The sequence below is a fragment of the Podarcis melisellensis genome (assembly GCF_964234715.1).
Source record: "Podarcis melisellensis genome assembly, chromosome: 4".
NCBI lineage: Eukaryota > Metazoa > Chordata > Lepidosauria > Squamata > Lacertidae > Podarcis > Podarcis melisellensis.
Genome location: NC_138531.1, coordinates 82,038,013 through 82,063,971, shown reverse-complemented (window position 1 = coordinate 82,063,971; position 25,959 = coordinate 82,038,013). Strand labels below are relative to the sequence as shown.

General features: G+C 42.9%; 1 protein-coding gene across 5 annotated transcripts in view; it reads right to left on the bottom strand.

Moving 5' to 3' along the window:
* The window catches only part of ARHGAP20 (Rho GTPase activating protein 20), a 75,725-nt gene extending 53,336 nt beyond the window's left edge, over nucleotides 1-22,389 (bottom strand). The window contains exons 1-2 of one of the 5 annotated variants that reach the window (XM_081909822.1): nucleotides 21,989-22,389; nucleotides 4,370-4,455 (exon numbers count right to left, since the gene is read on the bottom strand). In XM_081909822.1, the coding sequence (XP_081765948.1) occupies nucleotides 4,370-4,455; nucleotides 21,989-22,087 (185 nt within the window). In that variant the 5' untranslated portion in view covers nucleotides 22,088-22,389. Of the gene's footprint in view, nucleotides 1-4,369; nucleotides 4,456-12,622; nucleotides 12,769-20,667; nucleotides 20,832-21,142; nucleotides 21,200-21,988 lie in introns of those variants that run through there. The other 4 variants (XM_081909821.1, XM_081909825.1, XM_081909823.1 and 1 more) reach the window with 4 other exon arrangements.
* Nucleotides 22,390-25,959: the final 3,570 nt, after the last annotated feature.

The window sequence follows — 25,959 nt, the reverse complement described above, 5'->3', positions numbered from 1 at the left end:
ATGGGTGGCAGTGAATTAAGTTTTACTCAAGAGTACACCAAAAACCTTGCCAACAAAGGTCCGTCTAGTTAAAGCTATGGTTTTCCCAGTAGTGATGTATGGAAGTGAGAGCTGGACCATAAAGAAGGCTGATCGCCGAAGAATTGATGCTTTTGAATTATGGTGCTGGAGGAGACTCTTGAGAGTTCCATGGACTGCAAGAATATCAAACCTATCCATTCTTAAGGAAATCAGCCCTGAGTGCTCACTGGAAGGACAGATCCTGAAGCTGAGGCTCCAATACTTTGGCTACCTCATGAGAAGAGAAGACTCCCTAGAAAAGACCCTGATGATGGGAAAGATGGAGGGCACAAGGAGAAGGGGACAGTGATTGGACAGTGTTCTTGAAGCTACCAACATGAGTTTGATCAAACTGTGGAACCTCGGCTTAAAAACCTCCAATGAAGGAGAGTTCACCACGTCCCTAGGAACTCTTTTGTTGCAATACTATGAGCTACAACATGAGTCTGACCAAACTGTGGGAGACAGTGGAAAAAGGAGTGCCTGGCATACTATAGTCCATGGGGTCACAAAGAGTCAGACACAACTAAATGACTAACAACAACACCCAATGAAATTAACAAACATGGCTGGGCCATTCTTTGCAGGGGAACACCATCCAATGTTTCTGAAGGTATCAACCTGGAACCTTGGGGACAGAGCAGGATAGGGTGCCTCCTGCCACGTTTCTTTCTACAAAATGGAAATTGCAGATGTGCACAAAAATATCCATCTATCTTTCTCATTGTTGTTTAGTCGTTTAGTTGTGTCCGACTCTTCGTGACCCCATGGACCAGAGCACGCCAGGCACTTCTGTCTTCCACTGTCTCCCGCAGTTTGGTCAGACTCATGTTGTAGCTCATAGTATTGCAACAAAAGAGTTCCTAGGGACGTGGTGAACTCTCCTTCATTGGAGGTTTTTAAGCCGAGGTTGAATAGCCATTTGTCATGGATGCTTTTGTTGAGATTTCCTTCCAACTCTACGGTTCTATGATTCTAAGTCAACAGCCTCTACCTTTATCTAACCAGGGCATGATTACAGTCATGCTGTAATTTCTATAAAATGCTAATGCCACCTACTAATGCTAATGCAGACGTTAGAATAGTTGGATCCTAGTAACAGTCATTAAGAGTTTTTAAAGGAGGAGGAGGAGGAGGAGGAGGAGGAGGAGGAGGAGGAAGTGGGATAATCCCATAGGCCAATGCTATGTTGAGGTACTATTTATATACATGTACTAAGAAGACATTTGAGAATGGACCATAAAATGGTATGAAGCTATAAACTTACTAGGTTTTCTAAATATTTCCTGACCAAACTCCCTCATTATGTTTAATAAATACAGAAATGACTCAACTGCTAAGGAAAGGCTATTCATATTAATCCCCCACAGATGTAAATTGGATTTGGAAAGGAGTTTTGTAATCTACAGATCATTAATCAACCACTAAAAAGACAGTGCACTAAGTATCAACAACAGGATTTAGTGCCAGAATAAAGTTATAATCCATTTAAGCTTGAAATCAATGTTTTGCCTACAAAAAGGGTGCTAAGTATTAGGACAGCTTTAAAAACAAAATATTTGAAGATCTGAACATACCAGAGGTCATGTCACTCATTGCTCTTTTCTGCTTATAAAAAGGAGCTATCCACAAGAGTCAAGCATTTACCGAGCACAGACCAGAAAATCAAAACACCATTTGTTTGATTATTGATGAAGAAAATGATTTATTGTTAATCAGAGAAGGAAATATGGGGAGCGGGGGACGGGCGAGTAAGAGAAAAAATGATCAACTGAACTGAGCTCAGAGTTCATTGAAACTGTGCTCCTATGTAATTTTGCCAATTTCTTTCACAGATGCAATCCCTGTAAATTATATGAACTATCATATAAATTAGTAGGAATTGCTTCAAAAGGTTATTGGGATAGAACATTAAAATGTGGAGAGAGAAACATATCTCTCCAGTGCCAGTTAATCTGAGGATAGTTGATACATAAGCCCTTTAAGACAGACAACGCAGGTAGAAAATGCTGCACAAGCATTAGTAAAATCTTATCATCCAGATATATCTCAAGTCGCATGCAGTGTCATATAAATTAGTTTGAGCTCCGAGTCTATCAAGTACAAACTTCCTTGAAAAGTACTAGAGGTGCTCTATGGTTCACTCAGTCCATGAAGAGCAAGTTTACAATGCAGTGCTCAGCATGAACTGACTGCACCCTATATGCTCCAGATTGCTGCACAAGCAAAGGAATTCAGTAGACAGGCTTTCTGGGACGGGCAAGTCAATGTGAAAGTGGTTCCCTGAAGATGGGAAGTTTGAAACCCACCATCTCTAGCAGATAAAACAAAAAATTTTTTTCCTTCCAGTAGCACCTTAAAGACCAACTAAGTTAGTTCTTGGTATGAGCTTTCGTGTGCATGCACACTTCTTCAGTGTGTATCTGAAGAAGTGTGCATGCACACGAAAGCTCATACCAAGAACTAACTTAGTTGGTCTTTAAGGTGCTACTGGAAGGAAAAAAAATTTTTTGTTTTGACTATGGCAGACCAACACGGCTACCTATCTGTATCTAGCAGATAAGATAGTCTCCTATACAGCTCATTTGAGTTATCTGCAATTGTTCCTAGCGCATGGATAACTGCGCAGGGGTGAAGGAAGCTCTCCGGCACCCGGTGTGGGGTGTCAAGGGGTGGGGCGAACTGCCCACAGGGGCGGGGCGAACCTCCCAACAGCGCATGCGCCGCTACAGATAGCACCGTATGGACGGTGGCAGGATCCTTTGCTCACGGCTGCGTGGTCCTCCACTCGCGGCTGCAGCAGCAGCAGAGGGATCCTCTGCTCATGACTGCAGCAGCGGCGCCCAGGGTGGACCACCCCCTCGCCCCCTTCCTCCGCCACTGTAACTGCGGCCAGAATTATCGCCACAATTCAAAGCTTCATAAGCCAACTAACATATCCATAACTAATGAAAGCAATTTTCACAGCAAAACAATGGGTAGGTTGGTTGTAAGGCAGGAAACCACACTCCCATCAATCATTTTCAACATGGGGCCATGTCTTCAGTGGAAAGCCAGTATGGTCGAGGTTGGACTAGAAAGGCCTAAGACCAAACACACAGTTTTCCAGCATAACCTGCCTATAGGATGGTGGAAAGGATAAACTGGGGTCAATGGCGGAGGAAGGGGTGTGTGGGGTGTGTGGTCCGTCCTGGGTGTCATCACTGAGGGGGGGTGACAGAATGACAAAAATAAGAGTTTTAAAAAATAATACTAATAAAAATTGGGATCACGAAACTTTTTAGTTCAGTTAACAAATGTAACGAAATGTGGCTGGCACTTACTGTAGGGCCTGCAGCATGCCCAAGCCACACATGTCTCCTGGGAGTGATGTGGTGGCTTGAGCACCTGAAGGCTCCACACTGCCTAAAACGGCAGCGTGGGACTTGTGTCTGCCCACCACCTCTCCCTCAGCCGCCCTACAGCTGAGGAGGCGGTGGTGGAGAGGCTCCATGCAGTGCGCCTCGCCCCCATGGGCAGCTTGCCCTGCCCCCGGCTGCAGGACACACGCGCCGCACCCGGCACCCGAGCGGCTAGCTACACTGCCGACTGGGATCAATTGGGAGAAAGGGTGGAAGGAAAATGTTCATTCGGTAAATAGCAATGGGCTCCCACTCAGCATCTGACAGGGGTCCTCAGAGAGCAAACTGAGGTAAAAAATTGCAGAAAGGGTATGTAAGCTACATGCAGCCTGCAGGCCGTATACTACTTGCACTTTATTTCAAATAACTAATTTTCTTGCAAAGATCCCCACTAGAAAATCTTATTAAGTATGTATGCCATTTATAGGCCAACCTAGAACAAAACTTTCCTTGGGCAATTCATAAGTTGCTAAATGTAAGCAGGTCTGTATATACTGCCTTGAGGTAGTATGAAACTAAGTTTTACTCAAAGTAGAACACTGAAATTAACGGATCTTAGTCATGTTCCTTAATGTCAATGGGTCTACTCTGAATAAAACTTAGTTGAATGGAAGATATGATATACATTTAAGTAAATAAATAACTTTTCAATTATCAACATTCTAATCCAAGATATATTCAAATATGGGAAGCCTGGTTTATGAAGTCTTGATCACATTCTGCTCAATACATGTACGTGCTTTTCAGAATGAATACCACCTGGAAAATGCTGCTGTGGGGGTGTCTTACAATCTCTCTCCAGACAGCGTTTCAGCCTTGTGTGGTTAACTACTTGTCAAAAACACATTATGATCTGGGCCAGGAAACCTGCAAAAAAGTACAGCCAGAAACAACACATTCCACCTTACCTGACACTTGTTCTGGACTTGGTCAGCGCTTTGCTGAGAACCAAGGATGGTGCCGATTGACGCCTTTGGGCCAAGCTCTTCATTTTCTGATGAAAAACAGAAACAAAATTAAAATGTAAGAAATGTTTCACAATAGCAGCTGTATGGAAGAAAAACACAAAAGGGGAAAAAATAACAACCACAACCAAATCAGTTCCATTTGAAGGTCCTAAAACATCAGGTTGGCAGAAATGGCTTCACCAGTTCTCAGAAGCTAAGAGAGAAATGTCTGCAGAATATTCCATGCTGGCAATGTGGTGGTCGCCAGGTAAGGGAATATAGAAGACTACTGGACTCTAGCACATTTTATTCTGGAAGAGTTACTAAACTTGTTTGCCCACTGACTAATTACATCTCTGGTACTAATTGGCAATTATTGTGTTCCAGATCCTACTTGTTCTTATGGAAGTGTCCTCTCTCATATACAGAAAGTAAACTGTATGTCTGCAGACTCAAAGTTTTCTGCCTTAAAAATGGATTAAGGTTCAACAACAAGATAAAGATGACAGAGTAATGTGCCCACTGTTAATAACCATATCCTGTCTGGACTTTACAAGACTTTGCTGCTTGGAGGTCCCAGTCTGGCACCTGCTGCTAGCTATATTTGTATATATATTACATACACTCACTATAGGAAACCTGCTTTCCATAAGGTTCCACTATAACACAATTAATGCTTCATGGTAACATGCTCCACTCGCAGCAACAAAAATATCAGCATGAGACACATTCTGGGATTAGTTAAAAATACACTACTAAACTATGTCCAACATGCAGGATTGATGAAATCCAGAGAAAAGAGAACTGTCTCCCGAGACACCACCAAATATAAAAAAATGAAATACCACTCCCTTCCTTAGAGCTTAATCCCAAATAAGTAACTGCAAGATTGTAGCCTTATACAGATTGGTAGGTGTCAGGGCATCATTTAATCGGTTAAATAAAGGAATGTAAAATATTTTGGCAAAGTGTTTAATATAAGTACTTATAAACTGCAGATTGCAAGCATATGTTAAGAGGCATTCAGTCCAGTGCGTGAGAAGGGAGAAGGCCTCTACGAAAGGATAGTGAGGTTTCTTGCACCAGTGTGCACATTTGGATTTTTGAGGAAGCGGTGCAGGCGCTAGTCACAAATGGTGGCTGTGAGGTGTGTGACAAACACAAAATGGCTGCCACATCTGAAGGAGCAGGAAAGGGCACAGGACCTTTTTGTAGGCACCATGGGGGGCATTGGGGGCACCCTGGTGTCCGCAAGCCCCACAGTGAGGACCCCTGCTCTAAACTCATGCCTAACTGCAACATATGCATGCATAATCTAATAACAAGTAACTTTTTTAAAAATTTAGAACTACATCTTTTTCTCATATATACTAACTCAGGATCAGGTTACTTGAGAAACTGGCTCTCCTAAAAGTTCCAAAGATATCAAAGTCTGCTTCATACTAACTCAGAGTAGGGCTTTCAGCGTGGCTGTCCCTATTCTGTGGTACAGCATTCCTGTTGAGAGATGACAAGTGCTCACCATCTGCCCTTTTTGGAACAACTGAAGACAGTTTTGTTCCAACAGGCTTTCCCAACTAGATGAATGGGTCTATAACATGGATGTCGATTTCGTTTTGTTTTTGCTTTTTAAATCTATCCCTTGTATTTCATTTGTGTTAACTGTATTTCACAATTTTATTGTTCATCACCTTGAAACGCTTGCGCAGAAGGCAATTAATAAACAACAATATTAAAGTGCTGAAATAGATTAACACTTATATGATTAATCAGCTAGGTTTTCTTTAGCCAGATGACAACCCTAGTATATGCAGACTTGCAAACAAGTTACCAGTCCTCAAAATTTATTAGAATCATATAATCGGATGTAACCCCCAAGGGACTTCTAGTTCAACCCCCTGCCGTACAGGAATTACTAGCCAGTTTGCACATACATTTCTTGAGTTGAGGGGTGGGGAGAACCCAGATAATCCAACTAAATTTTCCCATTACTGTATCTGAGCCTGGGTTGAGGCCCATTAGTTCCTACTTGCATTTCAATCAATATATACACTTTAGGAATGATACTGGGCTCCTTCAGACTATCATTATTTCCAGGTAGAATTTTATCCCATCCCAACAAATTCAAGTTGCACAACTAAAGCTGATTTCGAGCTCTTGTGAAAAATGCCTGCTTCCCCAGAAGTTCAGACTTTTTTATATAGAGAAAGTCATAGGAAAATACACTGGAGAGTATGGGATAACACCACTTGCTTGGTTGACACAATGTTGTCTAATCTCCCCCAGAATCAAATCTGGACGAATAGACAGCAACATATAAATCTCTCCACAAACAGATCAGAGTGTACGCTCATTAAAATGGTCACCTAGAAGCAGCCATTGTCTCCATTGCTATTTCCTGAACTAAAGGAAATACTGTACAGCATTTGATCGTGTCAGCCAGTGGCCATGAAATAAGCACTTGATCCACTGAATAGACTAGGTTACCTGTGAACAGATCAAGATCACTGCCCCTGTACAGACCTGTAAGACCACTTAAGAGATCTGGGGGGAAATTTACTCATGGCACCATATCATACAAAATAGGTAGTGAAACAAAAAAGGGCATTTTTTTACTACTGCCCTGGACCCATAAGATTGGACCCTATCTTTACTGTGTTTCATCTGTTTTTATACTACTACTTTACTGATTTTTGTCTCTCTTTTTATCATACTGTTTTGTTTACATGTACTTTTGTATTCTGATTAAGATTTTTAAACATTCAGCAATTTATAAATGCTTTTAAATAAATAAATAAATAAATAAATCATCTTCTTTACTTCTTTATCCTGTTTCATAAATCAACCCTACCCAAACTGAAGATTTGGTTACAGGGTTTGAGGGTTTTCCTATACACACATATTGTGACACGAGTACAAAAATAGTGGGGAGAAGGGTTAGAACTAATGAAGTAATAGGATAGGAGCTGAGCTGGGGAAAGGATTGCAACCACAGCCTTAAGCACCTCAAGCCTGGCTGTCCTCCAGAAAGATGCTAACATTCTTCCATTTCTACTAGCTTTTAGTAGAAAGATTAGCTGATAGTTAGTTTGATATAAATTTAGCAGGCACACTCTCACCTGCAGGCAGGCAGGTATCTCACAGGACAAACTGATGCAGACAAAACACAGACACACACATGAAGCAGAGTTTGGACTATGGGATATCACTTTCTTCCTGGCTCCCATTGTCTTTGAATTAAAAACTGGGGTACAACAAATTAAAGACTTTAGAAACAGATAACCCATTGAAAGTTAATATTAGCATACCGGGGCTGTCAACACAAACTATCTGGTGTTTGGAAAAGCATATTTCTTAACACTTAATTCTGTCTGATACAAAGCTCCATGGGCTCTAGCCTCTAGTTTTTCACTGTCAAGGGAACAGCTTCACAAAGCACAGTGGCAAAGCTGCCTGATGCAATCTTACACAGATGCTGTGCCGTGCAAGGGTCTGTGATATTGGAGTAATGGTCTGAATCAAGTTGTTTTGCTTGAATCAAGACATACTCAACACCTTTACTAAGGCCCTGAACTATAGAACTGAGCTGGATGCCAGTTAACTTTATTCTGTAAGCTCCTCGGAGTAAAAAGTGCTTTTTTTTATTTGCACCCAAAAATTTATGGAAAACAGTCATAATAAAAAGGAAAGGCTTCCTCCCAAGTCAAGCACTGCAAACTGAAAGAAAGAACACTAACGAAGAACAGTTGTGGAAGAAAGTTGTATTTTGTTTTCTGTCCGAAAGCTAGATTATTCATTTATTTTATTACATTTGTGTACCACCTTTCATTCAAAGATCACAGGGTGGTTCTCAACATAAAAAGACAAAATGAAAATGCAAAATACACAATAAAGCAAAAGCAAAACCAGTAACTCCCCCCCACCCAAGAATAGGTGAAAAGTTAAAAATTAAGAGGGTGGGGAGTGGTCATACAAATGTTTCTGCATATATTAGAAGGCATCTGCTGAGGACTCTAGAGAACAATTGCCAATCAGAGGAGACAATACTGGGCTAGAAGTCCTTTAGTCAAAGTATGAAACTGCTCCCTCTGTCCTAAGAAACTAAGTACAGCCCAGAAAAGAGAGTACATAGTGTGGGCCCTAGAAAATAGGAGTACTGTGACTCATTTAGCTCTAGGGATTTTGGAGAAGTCTGGAGGAAATTGAAGCACAAATTGGCAATATTCACTTATTCATCCCATGCCCGGAATGGAAATCAATCCAGCGAATACAATTGGTATTCACTGTTACTGTTGCTTTCTGTCCACAAACACAAACTATGAAATTGATAACTTCCCCACCACCACCACATTTGCACTGTTTCCTTTGCAATAAAATGAATGGGATGGAATAACATAATGACAATGTCACTTATGTAATTTCAGCGCTACAAACAGCAAGATGAATAATATCATTTTTACTAAAATATGAACTGCAGTGGAACAAAAACAGAGCAGCTTCTTACATCCCAAGTCAGCTCCCAGGGTTGTTGCAAGGCTGAGAAAAGAAAAGCCTGTACATTATATATCATCAATAGTGGAAGGGTGAAAAGGTTATACAAGACTATGGCTATAATTTACATTTGCCAGCAGGAGATCACTTGCCATTTAATCAAACTGGGGTGGAAAGAACCATTTGCTTAAAAAACTCGGATGTTTTAAACAAGACACTTTGCCAATAGGCTTTCAGCCCAGGACTACGACGTTGTAGTGTTGCAGCACAACTTTGACATGCTTCTTTATTTCAGCTTCTGTTTAACCAGAAGAGTGTGCATGCACACAGAAATGTACACAAAGAAAGCAAGTAGATTAACACTTGGCAGAGTGTGCCCATCCTCCTAGACTTCAGGGCTTTCCCAGCAGGATTTTTTAAAATGACATGGCTCAGACAGTCCTAATCGTGTTCCAAACTGCTACCAGGGATACGTCTCTTTGCAAGTGAGCCAATGCAAAATGTGCCAAGTTCCAATGCCGAAGAAACCCCACTCAGAGACCTCAAAACATGTAGGAAAGCTTGAAGCAAATTACTGGCTCTCAGATACTGTTTCTCAGCATGAACTCCCTCTCAAGGGCAACGAGATGACGACAAAAGTGAATTTAAAAGTTCACCCAGAGTGAAACTCATTCAAAGTGTGAAGAAATACCAAAACATATAAATAAAGCCAAGGAAGAAGTTGAAAGTCCTAAACATCTTTACCCTACAGCAGGCTACACTAGTATCCATTCACATCACATATGGACAATGTTGAATCCGCATTACCCAGATAAGGGATGACCAACTTCTGTATTCCAGTTACTGGATTCACCAGGAATATATTTTTTCTGCACAACCTGACTCAATCACCAGTAGTTGGGTTTATTATGAAACCAAGAAGAAGCTATACCATTAAAACATAGGCTCTCAGTCATTCACAACCACATACATACCAGACATACAGAGAGGATTGATGCTTGTCGATCAGTAAGAAGCAGCAGTGGAAGGGGAATCAATGAGTAAGAAAAGATCACTCTTCAGAGACAGGTTTCTGAAGATCAGAACCAATTATTTTTCCTCACGATTGCAGCACTTCTCCCAGTCCAGCACTGCAACAAGTAGGAAAGCCCTCCACTTAGCTTGCAAAATAACCTGTTCTCTCTCTGGCATGGCACCCTGCTAATATGACTTAGTGCTAAGGAATCGGGAATAGAAGAGACATCAAAGTTTGGCAGAGGACTGGCAGGCCCCCGAAGAGAACTTTACAGGCTGAATGCAGCCCATGAGCCATATTCACCATTCCTGTCCAATATGAGACCTGCGGGTATAGGGCGGTATACAGTAATAATAATAATACGATTTGAGACCAGAATACCAGAAGAATGGTCTTCTCAATATGAGCCTGCCCATTCATCATGACTTTCAGAGGTTATTATTTATTCAATTTATATCCCACTCTTCCTCCTGAAAGAGCCTGGGACAGCAGGTTCTCTTACATGTTCCACTAACATATGTGGATGTTTGGCATGAACTAGGCAGAGACTTCTCTGTGGCTGAACTTTGGAAATCCCAGGGAAGCCTGTCTCAGTGGCCTTTTGAGCAGTGTAAAGACCACCTGTTTGCTTGTTTTAAAGTAATTCATATAGAAAGGGTAGCAAAAGTGATGTTGTTGAGAGCCCAACTCCCATAAACCCCAGCCAGCAGGACCTACATGAATTGTAACCAAGCAACATCTGAAGAGCCACAGCTTCCCCACCCCCTATTTTGATTCCTCCTTGATAAATTTGTGGCTGAAGCTGCTGGGCCTGTTAATTCTTTTACCTGCTGGTTGCCTGCACTTTTATTTTATTTTATTATTTATTAAAATTATATACAGTCCTATTAGACCTGTTGATCTCAGGGCAGTTCACAACATTAAATTATAATATAAAAAACACAAAAACAAGAACAAAAACAAGTGAATAATCCCCTCTCCTGCAAAATATTTAGAAGGATGTCAATCAGTCAAATGCTTGGAAGAAGAGGAAAGTTTTTGTCTAGTGCCTAAAGGTGTATAATGAAGGCGCCAGCCAAACTTCCCTGGGGAGAGCATTTCAGAAATGGGGAGCCAATGAAGAAAAGGAATGTTCTTGTGTTGTCACCCTTGGGTCGTCTCGTGGAGGAGGCACACAAAGGAGGGTCTTGGTGGATGATCTCAAAGTCTGGGTAACTGCATATGGAGAGAGGTGGTCCTAAGGCTAAGCCATTTACCCACTCTGCAGTGATTGTTCTCTATGTTTGATATTTTTATGTGTTTTATTACTGTTCTACACTCTAGTTGTATCTTAATAGAAAAATGGTATCTAAATATTTTAAAGAAAGAGGAAAAACAAACTTTGGTCTTTACTAGAATGTTCCTTATTCAGGCCACTCCTAAAAAAAATATCATCACTGGACACAGAGAATAAAATATGCGCACAGAAATGGGTTTGTGGCCAGGGGAGAAGCATCTTTTGCAATAGCTAAACAGAGGTTAAGGTCCAATTGGGTTGTTTCTAATGTAATCAGCTATCCTGGGCAATTTGAGAATGTATTCTCTGCTTTTGATATTGCAGTTTTTATTGGCATATTAGTGTTGATTTAAACATGGTATGTTGTGCTAACTGACACATAGCTGCTGTTGGATGAACTTACATTGGCCTACGGCTGGGATAATAAAATTGCCCAAGATTTCAATGCAGCTTCCAAAGAAATTGTGTTTAGTGTCACAGCCTAAGACTACTCAAATTTTCACCTAGGTAATAATGAAAGTTATAATGTTTGTAGCATGGAAGTACAATGGCACACTATTAATTTGTAAATAAGTATCCTATCTTTAATCTAATTACAACATGTACAATCCTACACATAGCAACACTGAACTCATAGGCAACTGTGCAGGACCAAGCCAAAAACAGAATATATTAAGGTATCACCCAATTATAGCCCACCCTAGGAATCGGTATACAGTAATAATAAAAATCTTCACTAGTGTGTGCTTCAAAACAAAGCAGGGGAAATGTTTTCAATTTCTAAGCGCCCTGTATAGAGTTTATGTAAGAATTCATTGCCATAAGCAAAATTTAGAGTTTTTCTAGCTCTATTTAGAAATACCACATGTAGGTGCTCAGTGGATCTGAAAGAAGTTCTCAGACACAGTCAACACTGTTTTAAATAAAATTCACTTTTTCTCCTGTTCATTGGTCAACATTCTTTTCATTTCGTTCTTATCTTTCCATATTTGAGAAACAACGAAATAGGAACACTAAAAATCAAATTTGGACATCTTAGTTCAGGCAAACCTGAAGCCAGTCACACCGATACATGTCTTTATGTGAGACAGGAGACAAATAAATCTGCCACAATACATACACAGTTCCAAAAAACGAACATCAATACCTCTTGCACTAGCTCCAGTTCTTAATATTTTGGCCTTGCTGTCTCGAGAAATTCCTGAGCTGCAAACCAAAAGACAAGTTAACACCGACTGCCTCGTTCGAAGCGACTCAGGTCTTGTGGTTAGTTCTGCAAAGAGGCCTAAGGCAGAACCGCCTTTTTAATTTTCTAGGGTTCTGTGTGGAAACTTTGGCACTGATGTACAACCAATGTTACATTTGTACATGCAGCCTTTGCCCGTGCGTTTATGGGATATAACGAAGTATGTTCCCTCCATTATGAACTTACCTCACTTTACATGGTTCCTGTCATGAAATGCTAATTTCGTTTGAATATGGCCATATTTAAACAGGGTTTCAATATATGTTCTTCCTGTCTTCACATTTTGTCCACTGAACCAGGGATCCCACAGCGAGTGACTTTGTTTGGCTGCCATTTCCTTCTTCAAAATGGCCTCCAGGAAGAGAACAGGCCCCCAAATGGGGAGGCCCAAAACAAAGGACCACAGAAACAGATACAGAGTCCAACATCCCTCTGACTCCGGCACTTCAGTCTAAAAACTGAACTGGTTTTCTACTCCAGTTTCCATCACAGAGATGTCAAAGGCTAGAGCAACCCTCCTTCCTACAAGGCCAAAAAGTGAACCCTGGCCGCTGTCAGCGTTCCCATTTTATCTGGGTGCCGGAATTCCATTGTCGTCTCAGCAATAATTACCACATGAACGCTTTTTGTTGTTTTTTTAAAATAATATTTATTTTAAAAAATTGTTTAAACAGTAAGAAAGCATAAGAAATAACATATAATTTTTCAATATCCACATTTCATTCGTCTCTTTGGACTTCCTCACGGCTCTCGTTCCTGCATTCCAAAATCTCGAACTTTACCCAGCAATTTATTACCTTATTTCAATTCTTATAATATAATTTTCCAATATTATATCCCCAATTTTAGATAATTTAGTTCCTGACTTTTACATACTTAGTTTTAACATAGTATTTATCCAAAATTTATCATTTCTTTTAATTACATTTATCTTCATATTCCTTTTAACTAACTTGTTGGTGCCATTTTGTTGCTAATCTTACATCTTTCTTAACTCACATGAACGCTTTTTGATAGACACAGTCTGAAAGTCATGCAGAAGGAGACAACCTAACCCAGTACCTGAACTGAACCTGATCGTACCTGCTGACCCTTACAAAATCAATTTTTAAAGTTTTTGGAAGCATTTCAAGATCCCTGCAACTCTGTTTGAGGCATGTTTACATAGACGTTCAATGTTTCAGTGATCAATGTGATGAGCTCCGAAATGTGCAGCCTTAAAGGAATCCTGTATTTTTATTTATTTGAAAGCACCTATAAATAGCTTAAAGTTTCAAAAAATGGTATATATAACACAAAAACACAGCTAAAAACCAGTAAGAATAAAAGAATAAGAATAAAAACACATAGTTCTGTCAACAGAGCATGAAGCTCTTAATCTCAGGGTTGTGGGTTCAAGATTGCGCAAAAGATTCCTGGATCTCACAGGGTTGGACTAGATGACCCTTACGGTCCCTTCCAACTCTATGATTCTATAAAAAGCATAGGAAAGCAAATAAAACAGAAATGCAGAGGACTCAGACACACAAAACAGGATCCAATCTTATTGCCCAGAAGAAGTCGGGGCAAAAAGAGATAAGCCATCTGAAGCAATACTATTTGAAAAAGCATCCTACCTCCTCCCGACTCACATACACAAGGTTACATAGGAAGCTGGGCGGAATCCCCTGGCCTTGCCAACCTGGTGCCCTCCAACTATTTTGAAGTACAATTCCCATCAGTCCCAGCCAGCCAGCCACACGTCACCCTGAGCTATGCTCCAGCAGAAAGCAAATGTGAGATACGGAGAAACACAACTACAGTACAGTACAGTATTATGAACACCTCTGATAACAAACAATGGAGAATACAAAGGACCGACACATGGCTGTCACAGTATGTAATGTACTCACTTGATTACAACGCCTGAGCTGTCCTGGCAGCAACCGGCTTTATAACAAACTGTCCTTAGGTTTGTGAATGAATTCACATAGAAAAATGATCTATGAACAAGAACAGCTTGTCACATGGGGAGCAGCGGTCACTAACAGGTACATAAACCTTTGTTTTCCTGCGCCAAACAGATATGAGGAAGAATTTCGAAATATGCAGCTTTTCTTGAGATTACACTTTAGAAAGCTTCCTCTTTTGAATTTCTGCCTGCCATGCTGCTACTAAATATGTATAAACACTTCTAGAATGCTGAAAAGCCTACACTTGTGATAATTCTGACTTGCATAACTATTATACAAGTTACCTTTTAGGAAAGTTGTTTTCCTAAAAGGAAATGTGTATAATAGTTCTCAAAAATGTGCCTATTACATACTACAGGGGCCTTTAAGTCACTGCAAATTTCTAACCCCTGCTAGTCAATATGTTGTGCATCTGTTTGAAGTGCTTAAGTCTTATTCTCAAAGCATTTGCTTCCCTAAACCAATTTAAATTATTTGCACTAAATAACCAACCTTAAACTCTCTCTCTGATGCACAAGACATGATGCGATAATTAATATAAATATCTTCCTCTCTATTCAGTTTGATGACTCACAAGCTCCTTTCCAGATCACAGAATTTCTCTTTCAAATTCTCTGAGGCAACTACCCAAGTCCCAGCACTGAAGAAAAATGTTGGCTACCTAAAAAGTTCACATTTCTACCATTGGCATCAAGTAACTGTATTTTTTCAGCACTGTTTATACCAAGGGGAGTTAGCCCACTTGGGGGAAGCCACAGATCTTCCAGCATACAATGTCATTTGTCTCTTGGTTTCAAAAGATGTGATTAGAGAAGACCTGTAGCAGACTTCACAATGATAATTATTAATAGGCCAAATTTTGATAGAAGCTTGACACAAACCATAGTTTCTCACTCCATTCCTAGAAAATCTACCCCACCCACTTTATCCTGTCTATTCCAGTTTAGGGATAACCTATTAAACACTGATGCATTTCACGGCATATTTTCACACACCCAGATCTGTATGCATTCTGCATTTATTTTGTGAGAGACAGAATACACCCAGGAGGTTGGTTAGTCAGATATTACAATTGAACGTTTCCCCATATAAACAGATACGAACCTTGCAATCATACTCTGGGGCCCTTCTTCATGTGCCTCCTCCAGGAGAGGTCTGGGGGGTGGCTAATTAAACAATCTATGGCCTTTTAAACTTGGGGGGGGGGTTATGTTGTTGTTGTTACTGTTACTAAGTTATGTATTATTGTGTTTTTATATTGTAAGCCGCCCTGTGATCCTTGGATGTAGGGCTCAGGCAGCCAGTTTTCCCCAGCCTTGCTAACACCAAACCAACAGCTCTATCTTACAGAGTAACACTGCCTAAACAGGCTCCTTTTCAAAGGCATTAGGGGCATACCTGTGTTATGACTGCAAGGCATCCTTTTAAAATATAAGGTGTCTATGCAATTTAAGGAGAACACCACATGGTGATGACTTATAATCTCACCATGGGACAGATATGGGCCACCAGGTATTTTTAACAATTTGGCCACATGGTAAAGCTAGTTATACTTACTAGCCACAGAGGGAAATGAGTTCATTGTGTGGACAATCACTACACATTTTCTGTGTGGTGTGTTTGTAAGTAGCTATCAGAACTCAGCTCTACGTTATCTGAAATTACGCAAGAACATGTTCACAAGCTGATATTTACACTGATTCACCTGCCACCGTTATCTAAAAACCAGCAACTCCTTAGACTCACTACAGAACGTTATAGTGTGCTCAATTCTGTTCATACGGGATTGAGGCTTCCCACTTACACATTTGCTAATCGAGGGTTGTATCTAAATACGTTCTACTCAGGAGCAGACCTGCTAAATTTAAGTCAGTCCGTTTCATTGGGTCTGCTCTGAGAAGGGCGAACATTGGATACAACCCCAAGGTCAGAAGATTTCATTCCCACAAGTATCCCATTTGTCTCAAAGATGTGGCAAGAAGCATGCATGCCAATGTTGAACTGAAACTTTTTACAGGAGGATGAGATCAAAGAAGGAAACTTAAATGTTTGTGGCACATCAGATGCATGGAATAAGAACCCACTCCTTCCCTGTATTAAAGCTTCCCAACAGGATGTCACAGGCAACCATAGTGAGAATACATACCTGAGCAAATGTTTCCTTGCTGCAGTATTTTGATACTGCAAGATAGTGCAGTCTCATTTTATAGTTACTTGTATTCATATACTTATGCTCTTACTAATAGTCTGACATGGGTAATTCAAATACTCACTGGAATCTAGCCTGGCCCCACACAGAAATAAAAATCTATATAGGAGGCATTGGCAGTACTACAATAAAACATTTTCAGCTATTCTCCATACAGTATCGATGTTAACAAATAATCTTGTGGCACCTTAAAACTAGTAAATATATTACTGTATGAGCTTTTGTGGCTTACGGTTCACTTTATCAAATGCACTGGATTAACTGGACTCCAATCTACAAAAGCTTATGCCAGAATAAATTTGATAGTCACTAAGGTGCCTCAAGAATGTGTGTTGCTTTTAGTTTGCCAAACCTTTACTAGGCATTATAAGTATAGGCCATCATAAAACATCCATATATAAAATTTTAAAATATGTGCAAATAAACAGACATGTAAAATATATAATGATGAGGATTTTCATTGGGATTTCTGTGTTGCTTTTATAAGAAAGGACTAACACAGTTACCCCTCTGATCTTAAGCTAAGGCATGATTTCTTATTTCCACCAGAACTACAGTCGAACAGGATTTCAGATGCTCAAATTCCTTGACTCTGAAGGGCCAATGCAATGGGCAAAAATAAAAAGTTTACCAGGACAGGAGTCTCACATTGTGCTTGAGGGCTGTGGTCCAGGATAAAACTACATATATGGAGTCCCCATTTCTCTCCCTCTTTCCCCAACATGATCAGGACGGGAAATATTTATGAAGTGTACTGTAATAACCCAGGCAGGCATTAAAATCCCAATAAGCAATCTGGCAGCCTGCTGCAGCAATTCTCCAAGGAGAATGCGCTTGCGGGGATTTAATGACATTTTAATGCAAACCCTGCAAATAGGAGATTTCCTTCCCAGCTTGGTTCCTTTTAGTCTTCGCACTATTTATTCTGGAATAGTATCTGGCAGGGCCAGTTTTTTAAAAAACTGGGGGGGGGGAGAGAATGTATGCTGAAACATATTCTGAGCCCCCAACATATCTGACTCATAAATCACACTCTTTCTTCTGCCAGGTTTCACACACAAAGGCAAGCCCACACACCAAAGCAAGTTCTGAAGTGCAGGGAAATTTTGTAGCATAGTGCAGTTTCTGCACTGGAATTCTCTAGGTGTTTATAGCACAACAGATGATCCAAATGACTTAAGAGTGGTGCATTTGGTTGATAACACTCTGCTTATTCTAATTTACCTGTATTTCATTGAACATACCCAAACAATATACCTAACCTCTTAAAAATCTTGCTACTCCATTAACAAAATAGGATGCTGCCTTACACTCAATCAAACCATTGGTCCATCTCACTCGCACTGATTGGCAGCTGCTTTCCAGGGTGGCTGGGAAACTCAACCAGATGGGTGGGGTATAAATAATAAATTTATTATTTATTATTATTATTATTATTATTATTATTATTATTATTATTATTATTATTATTATCAGACACGCATTTGCCCGGCCATACCTGGAGATACTAGGGATTGAACCTAAGATACTCAGCTGGCAAAGCTGATGCTATAGCATTAATTCCTGTCTTCATCTACTGTATTCTGTTTCTTTCATGCTGCAGCCCACCTTACTGTATGGCTGGGCCAGAGCTAAGTGATCCCTCCAAAAAGGTGAGACTTGCTGGTCCTTATGGTGGAACACATAATTGAACCTGGGTCTCTCGCGCCTAGTACTGAAATGTTATCTGCTACACCACACTGATAACCCAATACTAACCTCCAGAATTTAAGCTGAGCTCCTGTAGGATGAGCAGTGGAAGATCACAGATCCTGTGATCCGAAACAATAAAAAGGCAGTGAATTCCTATACGTTGTTAAAGGTTACCTGTATCATGATCAGGATTCCACTGGAAAACCAGTAGACTACGCAATAAAGGAAATGCTTACCACCATTTGCCATAAACATATATGCAAAAGTGTTTCAGGACACAGTACAGATTTTACAAATGGTCTTTTTTAGCCATCAATTTATGTACGAGTTCTCTAGAAATAGTGTAACTGTATTGAGCGGAGTCAATACAGCAAGTGCAGCATTTACTTTCAACCAGGGCTCATCCCAAAACATGTTTTGAATGTTAAGAGTTAGAAGAGGTGGAAGAATATGAAAAAGCAATACTCCAACACAACCAGCTCCCAACACAGGTTTCTCTATTTGGTCAGGGGGTGTGATTTAAGATTTCAGCCTTTTTTGTATATTACTAGTCAACCTACATACCAGACTTCACATACATGCTCCCCTGCCACAGATCCCATCAGCCTCAGGGCACCACAATTACATTATTTATACTCTAACAGCACATTCATTTGCTGCATGTGGATTCTGGCACTGCAAAAACAGTGCCACCTATGCACAAAAGCGAGGTAGCAGCAGGCTTTGGAGGAAACCCAAGATCTGCAGAAGAGCAAAAATATTTGGGGAGGGAGAAGAATCCAAAAGAGCCCAATGAGGACTGAGCATGCTCAGTGGCCAAGCTGCCTAGGAGGAGGGGCAGTGCACAGAGAACCAAGTGGGAGGGGTAATAGAAAAGAATATCCTTGAAGGTGATGGAGCGGGCTGGCCAGCACCCGGAAAAGCAGCACTCCGCACTGCAAAATTTTGTTGCGGCAGGTCCTGTTTGCAAAACCTAAAAGGAGCCTCTATGTTCAGGATGCCTCAGAATACCAGTTGCTGCTGGGGTGGGCAGGACAAATACTGTTGCTGCTTTCATGCCTGCTTGCAGACTTCCCAGAACAGGATACTGAACAAGATGCACCCTTGGTGCGGCTCTTCTTAAGTTCTTAGGTCAGCAGAAGTTCATGTCCTTTATTACTATCCTAGGGCAGTTTTTAAGAGTTTGTTTAAGGAAAAACAAGCAGATATGGAATCTTATGCAGTATAACAAAAACCAGGTATAAAAATCAATTCGTACGCCAATGTAAAACGTTGTACTATCCAAAGTCAATTCAGAAACAGCAGGGAATGTCTAAAACTCCCCTTATTTGGTGATGGGAAGAGGAACTACCCAACTCTTTTCCTCCTCTCCATCATCTGCTGGCCTGCTCCAGGAAATACCCTAAGATTTCATGCAGAGAAAGGGGCCATTATTTGAAAGGCAAGATTTCCTGTACTACTGTCACTTCTGCAGAGAAAACTGTGTGACAGCTGCACATACAGTTATAGTTGCATTATTCTGTCTCACAGACATGCCGAGAAGCTGGACGTGGCTGCAGGTACACAGAACACACATGTTAAAAAGATGCAGCCATCTATCTGCAGCCTTGCTGCAGCGTATATTACAGAGATTCCATTTAAATCCCATCATTCCTCCATTCACAGTTCCCAATAACCCTGTGAGGTTGGTTAAGCTGAGAAGAAACAGTGGCTGGCCCAAGGTCACTCAATGAGCTTCATAGTCCCATAGAGATTTGAACACTGGTCTCCCAGGTCTTGATTCAAACAACACATTAACCACAACATCGTGCAAAAGCAAGAACAAGTGCACCTCCCGTTCACTTCTCCAAAAAGTTCAGAAATCTCATCAACCACAAAATGGCATTAGGCCAGACCCAATCTCTCAGCCTGAGTTCCTCACTCATACCTTGCAGTCGTTACTATGGGGATAACAATACTGGCCTGCCTTACAGGGTTGTTGCACAAATATTTTATGCTTATTTTTTCAATGGGGGTTTATTTCCCCATACATCTCAGATAAGCTTGCACTGGGCAAGAGCACAACTCTATTTAAAATATGTAATTTTAAATAGAAATACAGCTGCAGGCGAGAGCCAAACCAGGAATGCCAACACTTCTCCACTTTTTGTCCCATTCTCATTTAGAGGCATCAAATGGCACCACAAGGACAGGACTTTAGGACACAATCCAGGTGCCCATTCAGCAAAATGAGTAGGTGGGCCCTCAATCACCCCACAATTTGAAGCAGGTGAATTAATACACATTCCTATGGTGGGGGAGCGCTAGTGAATCATTACACAGTACTGGTGGGTGAGAAGGTAGAGACTAAGACCATTAAGTCCAGGATCTAAGACTACCTGGAACAATACATGCCAAGGGAGCCACCACAGATCCAGCCAGCATCTATGTAGAAAATGCCACCCCGACGAGATCGCCCGGCCCGCCTGTCGCGACGATGCCACCTTCAAAGCAGACCGATCCCGAAGTCCCCCGGTCGCCGAGCCTCACGTCCATGAGCAGCCGGCGCAGAAAGAAAGAGAAGCCCCGAGAGCGCCTTCATGCAGCGGCTTCTCAAAAACAGAACCGCGTCTGTCCATCCGTCAAGTGCAAAACGCACCAATCCAGGCATGCAAACCTGGGGCAGGGAAGGTGAAGCACGCATGCGGCGCGGAGGGAGGGACGGAGGGGAAGAAAACCGAGGCGATCGCGCGCCTCCCGGGGGATCCCTGGTGGCGCTTTTAAGGAACGCGATGTGCCAAGAACAGCAGCTCGGTGGTTTCTCTCGATCACGACAAGAAACGGCGTGGCGGGGCGCTCCGTTGGAGATCTTACCAAGGGCGGGGGAGGGAAAGATCGATCGATCCCCCGCGCCAGCTATGCAGCACATTTCCCGCGAGGCGCGCAGCCCCGTTCTCCCTCCCCCCAGCGCAAGCGACCTCCATCTACTGCGCTTTCCCGAAACGTGCGCGTTGCGCGCACAGGACCGTTTTTCCGCAGCATTTAAGGACCGGGAACCTTCGCAGGTTGCAGCGATGCTTTTTGCACCGCCGCCACCACCCTGACCTTCCCCGCCCACCACCAGCACGCTTCAGGACAAATGCATCGACAAGGATAACCCACTGGAAATGGTGGGGAGGAGACATCGAGGGTGGGGGGGTACACCGCCCCCCCATTATTTCCCGAAATTGATGGACAGGGAGAGAAAATGACATAGGGGGGAAGCGGGGGGGTCATGAAAAAAGTGAACGAGGGGCTTTCACAGACTCGAGCTCTCCCTACCAGTTAAGAGGCTGCAGTTGCCACTGAGGTCTGTTTACTTGAACTCTGCAGGAGCTGCTTCCCCACGAGCGTGCTTTAAGTTGGGCACGCGGAGAGGCTGCAGCGCCAGCCCGGCTTCCTAGGGGAGCAAAGCTCCATTGGAAACCGACAGGGCTTGCTCCCCGAGCTGCGCGTACAGGACCAGCCTGCAAGTTTCAGGAAGGGGCAGGTTAAGCTATTATTATTATTATTATTATTATTATTATTATTATTATTATTATTAGCGGGGAGCCTTCGCTGCAAATCCCAAGGGCGAAGGAGGCCACCGGTCTGTCTCTTGTCTGCACAGGAGGAGGTGCTTTTCGTCCCTGTCCCCCGATCCAGGCAGGGTTTCAAAGGGGAGGCGGCGGGTTCACTCACCTTGCTGGCGTCGGAGGCTACGGAGAGCCGGGACCCTCCGGTCAGGGAGGAAGAGCGCCCCTGCCCAATGTGATCCTGTTGGGGAGACATCGCTTTCATCAAGCTCCCCTTTCCCCCCCGCCGCCGCCGCCGTTCAAACAGCCCGAAATACGCCCGGGGTCATCACAGGCTGGTCCTGGGCAAGAGAAGGCGGCTGCGGAAGCCACGGCAACCCCTCCTGCCACCATGAATGAAGCAGCAGCAAAGGGCTTCCCAGCCAACGCCAACGTCGCCGCTACTGCAGCATCTCCACCAGCCCAGCAGCAGCAGCAGCAGCTTCGCAGCGCCGAACAGCTCGCGCGCCAATGCATAGAAGCAACCCGAGTGCGGCAGGCAGCGGCGCAGCTGGCCACGCCCCCCAGGGCGAAGCGCAGGGAAGCTCCGCCGCGAAGCTCCGCCCCACAGCAACGTTAGCCACGCCCCCGCGGTCGCCTCTCCAACCCCGCCTGCTGCAATTACAAGCCCCGCCCCTCGCCACGCCCGCCGAGCGGGACCACACACACACACACACACACACACACACACACACACACACACACACACACACACACACACACACACACACACACACACACACACACACACACACACACACACACACACACACACACACACACACACACACACACACACCCCCCCCACACACACACACACACCCACCCACCACCACCACCACCACCACCACCACCACCCCCCGCGTGGTTGGGTCTGCGGTGGAAGTAAAGCGGCTTGATTAATTTTGTTCGTTTGTTAGTCTTCCATTATGGTTGCTAATTTTTGCTTGCTGAATTTCTTCATTAAGAGGCTCGCTGAAACGCTGGTGGTTATTTTATTTCTTTTGTCGTTTTTATTAGTATGGGTTGTAAGCATTGGAGAAACGTCTCGCAACTGCAAGCCGAGGGAGCTGTTATAAGGAAAACAATCGTGTCGGTAAAGGGGGTGGGGTGTACCTTTATTTAGGGCAGCCAAAATGCCATGAAATAGTGAACAAGCATTTGGGTTGGCTCAATAAAGGCGTCAGTCTAATGTGGACTTTTCTGTGTGCCTAATAAATAATATTAAGGTTGGCCAACTGAAGGTGTTGCCCTGATGTGAACTTTGGAATTTCGCAACAAAAAAAAATTCCTTCCAGTAGCACCTTAAAGACCAACTAAGTTAGTTCTTGGTATGAGCTTTCGTGTGCATGCACACTTCTTCAGAATTTGGAATTTCGCAATTTCTTCAGTATTTGGAATTTCGCAATTATCGTAAACAGAACGACCTTTCATGCTTCCTGACAGCAACTGACCTCCCTTATTCTCTCCCACTCTCAGTGAGGCAAATAATAAAAAATCAGGAGTAAACAGAATGGTGTAGAATGCAGCTTGCAGCCCATTTTCAAAAGTCAAGAACAGTGTTCCTGCAGTGTGCCTAGAAACAAAATCCTTAATCTTAGGAGGGCTCCACCTGCTTGAAATTTCGCCCTTCCTTAGCTGGTATATCTGCAGCGGCTGCCCTTGTAAAATTTACTAGCTAGGGAGGACTCCATTTCAAGGGAGAGGCTTTCAAGCCAGGATGTTGATGCTCCTGCAAATGCAAACTCTGGTCTACACCTTAAAGAGGAGCAGGCGAGCATGGCCCTCCAGATGTTGCTAAACTACAACACCCATCAGCTCCAGCAAGCATGCTCATGGCTATGGAGGATGAACGTTCTAGTTTAGCAACTTCTGGAAGGCCAAAGCTTTCCCACACCTGTTCTTGCTTAAGGAGAAGCTTCCTAATGGAATGAGCTCTTTGACATTGGAACAGCCTTCCTGAGCTTTTCTTCGCCAGACTGCCATCGGTCAGGAATGCTACAGCTCCATCCTGCACTGGGCAGGGGATTGGGCTGGGTGACCTCCTAGGAAAGGATTGGTAAAAGCCCACCCCCTTATGTAAATATGAGCAAAGAGCTAAGACCACATGTCTTGACCTTCTGAATAAAGGATCTCCACCACCCCCTCCCAGCGCCATCTTTTAACTTCTCTGTCTCAGGGAGCTGCAAGCCTTCCCTGCAAGTCAGATCCTATATCCATATTGTTCATGCATAGGAACAGCTCTGCCCTAAGTTTCCCCTTTAAGGCTGGGCTTAGCAGCTTGTATTTTTACAGCCCATTTGCTTTAACTACACTATTTACCACTCTGTATTTTCAGAGAAAATGGCTGGGCAGACAAAGAGAACCTTAAACAGCAGCCCTTTCCATGTAGGCACTCTTGGGATTACTCGTTCTGTTCTAGGTGGCATAAGATTTCCACCCCTATAGAAATTCTGAGACACAATTCCACTGTCTTCTTCCACTTTTATTTGCAGCAAAGGGAGAAATTGTGTCTGCCAAACTGTCTTGAAACCTCAGCCCAGCCACAAAGGGACAACTTAAGGCAGGGCTGTTCGCAAAGTAACACAGTTCATTTGGAATATGTGTAGCTTACATTTTGCCCCTACTATATAACTTGAAGCGCAACATCAAAAAAAACCAAGATCATGGCCACTGGTCCCATCACCTCCTGGCAAATAGAAGGAGAAGAAATGGAGGCAGTGAGAGATTTTACTTTCTTGGGCTACATGATCACTGCAGATGGTGACAGCAGCCACGAAATTAAAAGACACCTGCTTCTTGGGAGAAAAGCAATGACAAACCTAGACAGAATCTTAAAAAGCAGAAACATCACCTTGCCAACAAAGGTGCGTATAGTTAAAGCTATGGTTTTCCCAATAGTGATGTATGGAAGTGAGAGCTGGACCATAAAGAAGGCTGATCGCCGAAGAATTGATGCTTTTGAATTATGGTGCTGGAGGAGACTCTTGAGAGTCCCATGGACTGCAAGAAGATCAAACCTATCCATTCTGAAGGAAATCAGCCCTGAGTGCTCACTGGAAGGACAGATCGTGAAGCCGAGGCTCTAATACTTTGACCACCTCATGAGAAGAGAAAACTCTCTGGAAAAGACCCTGATGTTGGGAAGGATTGAGGGCACAAGGAGAAGGGGACGACAGAGGATGAGATGGTTGCACAGCGTTCTTGAAGCTACCAGCATGAGTTTGACCAAACTGCGAGAGGCAGTGGAAGACAGGAGTGCCTGGCGTTCTCTGGTCCATGGGGTCACGAAGAGTCAGACACGACTAAACGACTAAACAACAACAATAGAACTTTATTTTTGTTGCCTCGTTCCAAATTCCCATAAGTGGCTGATAGTCTTTTCTGTGTTTGCCTAGCAATTGGAAAGTGTTTCCCTTTCCCTTTGTCCAGAGAATGGGCGATGGACAATAGATGACCCCCTGGGTCCCTTCCAACTCTACAATTCTGTGATTCTGTGACTGCATTGTAATCCCTTGGCAAGCAGACACTGTTCCTGGGACACCCCTTCTGCTATGGAGGAGTTGACCTGTATGACTTAGTTTACTTGGCTTTGGGGTGAAGCAATTATTTTCTAGTCGTAGACCATATTGCCTTTAGAGAGAAATGTCTGCACATTTGCTTCAGCTACATGAGCATTAACATTTCAGGAGCAAAGATGTTTCCTGCTCATTGAATCCTTGCTGCCTTTAATTTTTCATTTGAAATAGCGCCTTCTCCATATCAGCTGTAAGAAGCCAAAGTAAGGCCGTGCATCATAACACTCAGGCAAGCACAATAAACAGGCAGGATCTGCAACAAAATGCTGTGCTGCGCTGCATAGGGCTTCTGTTCAGCATTTCAGCCAGCCAGCCATGCCCTCCTGCAGGATACCCCATTCCCTATCCCGTTTCTACCCCCTTGGCTTTTTGTCCCCTGGTCGGTCAGCATTCCATGCCTGCTGGTGTGTTTTGAGGTTATCCCCTTCCCCTGCAAAATTGGAGTTCTCCAATCCTTGGGGTTTCCCCAAGCTTGCTCAGAACCGATCTCTTATGTATGAATGCTGCTGTTTTGGATAAA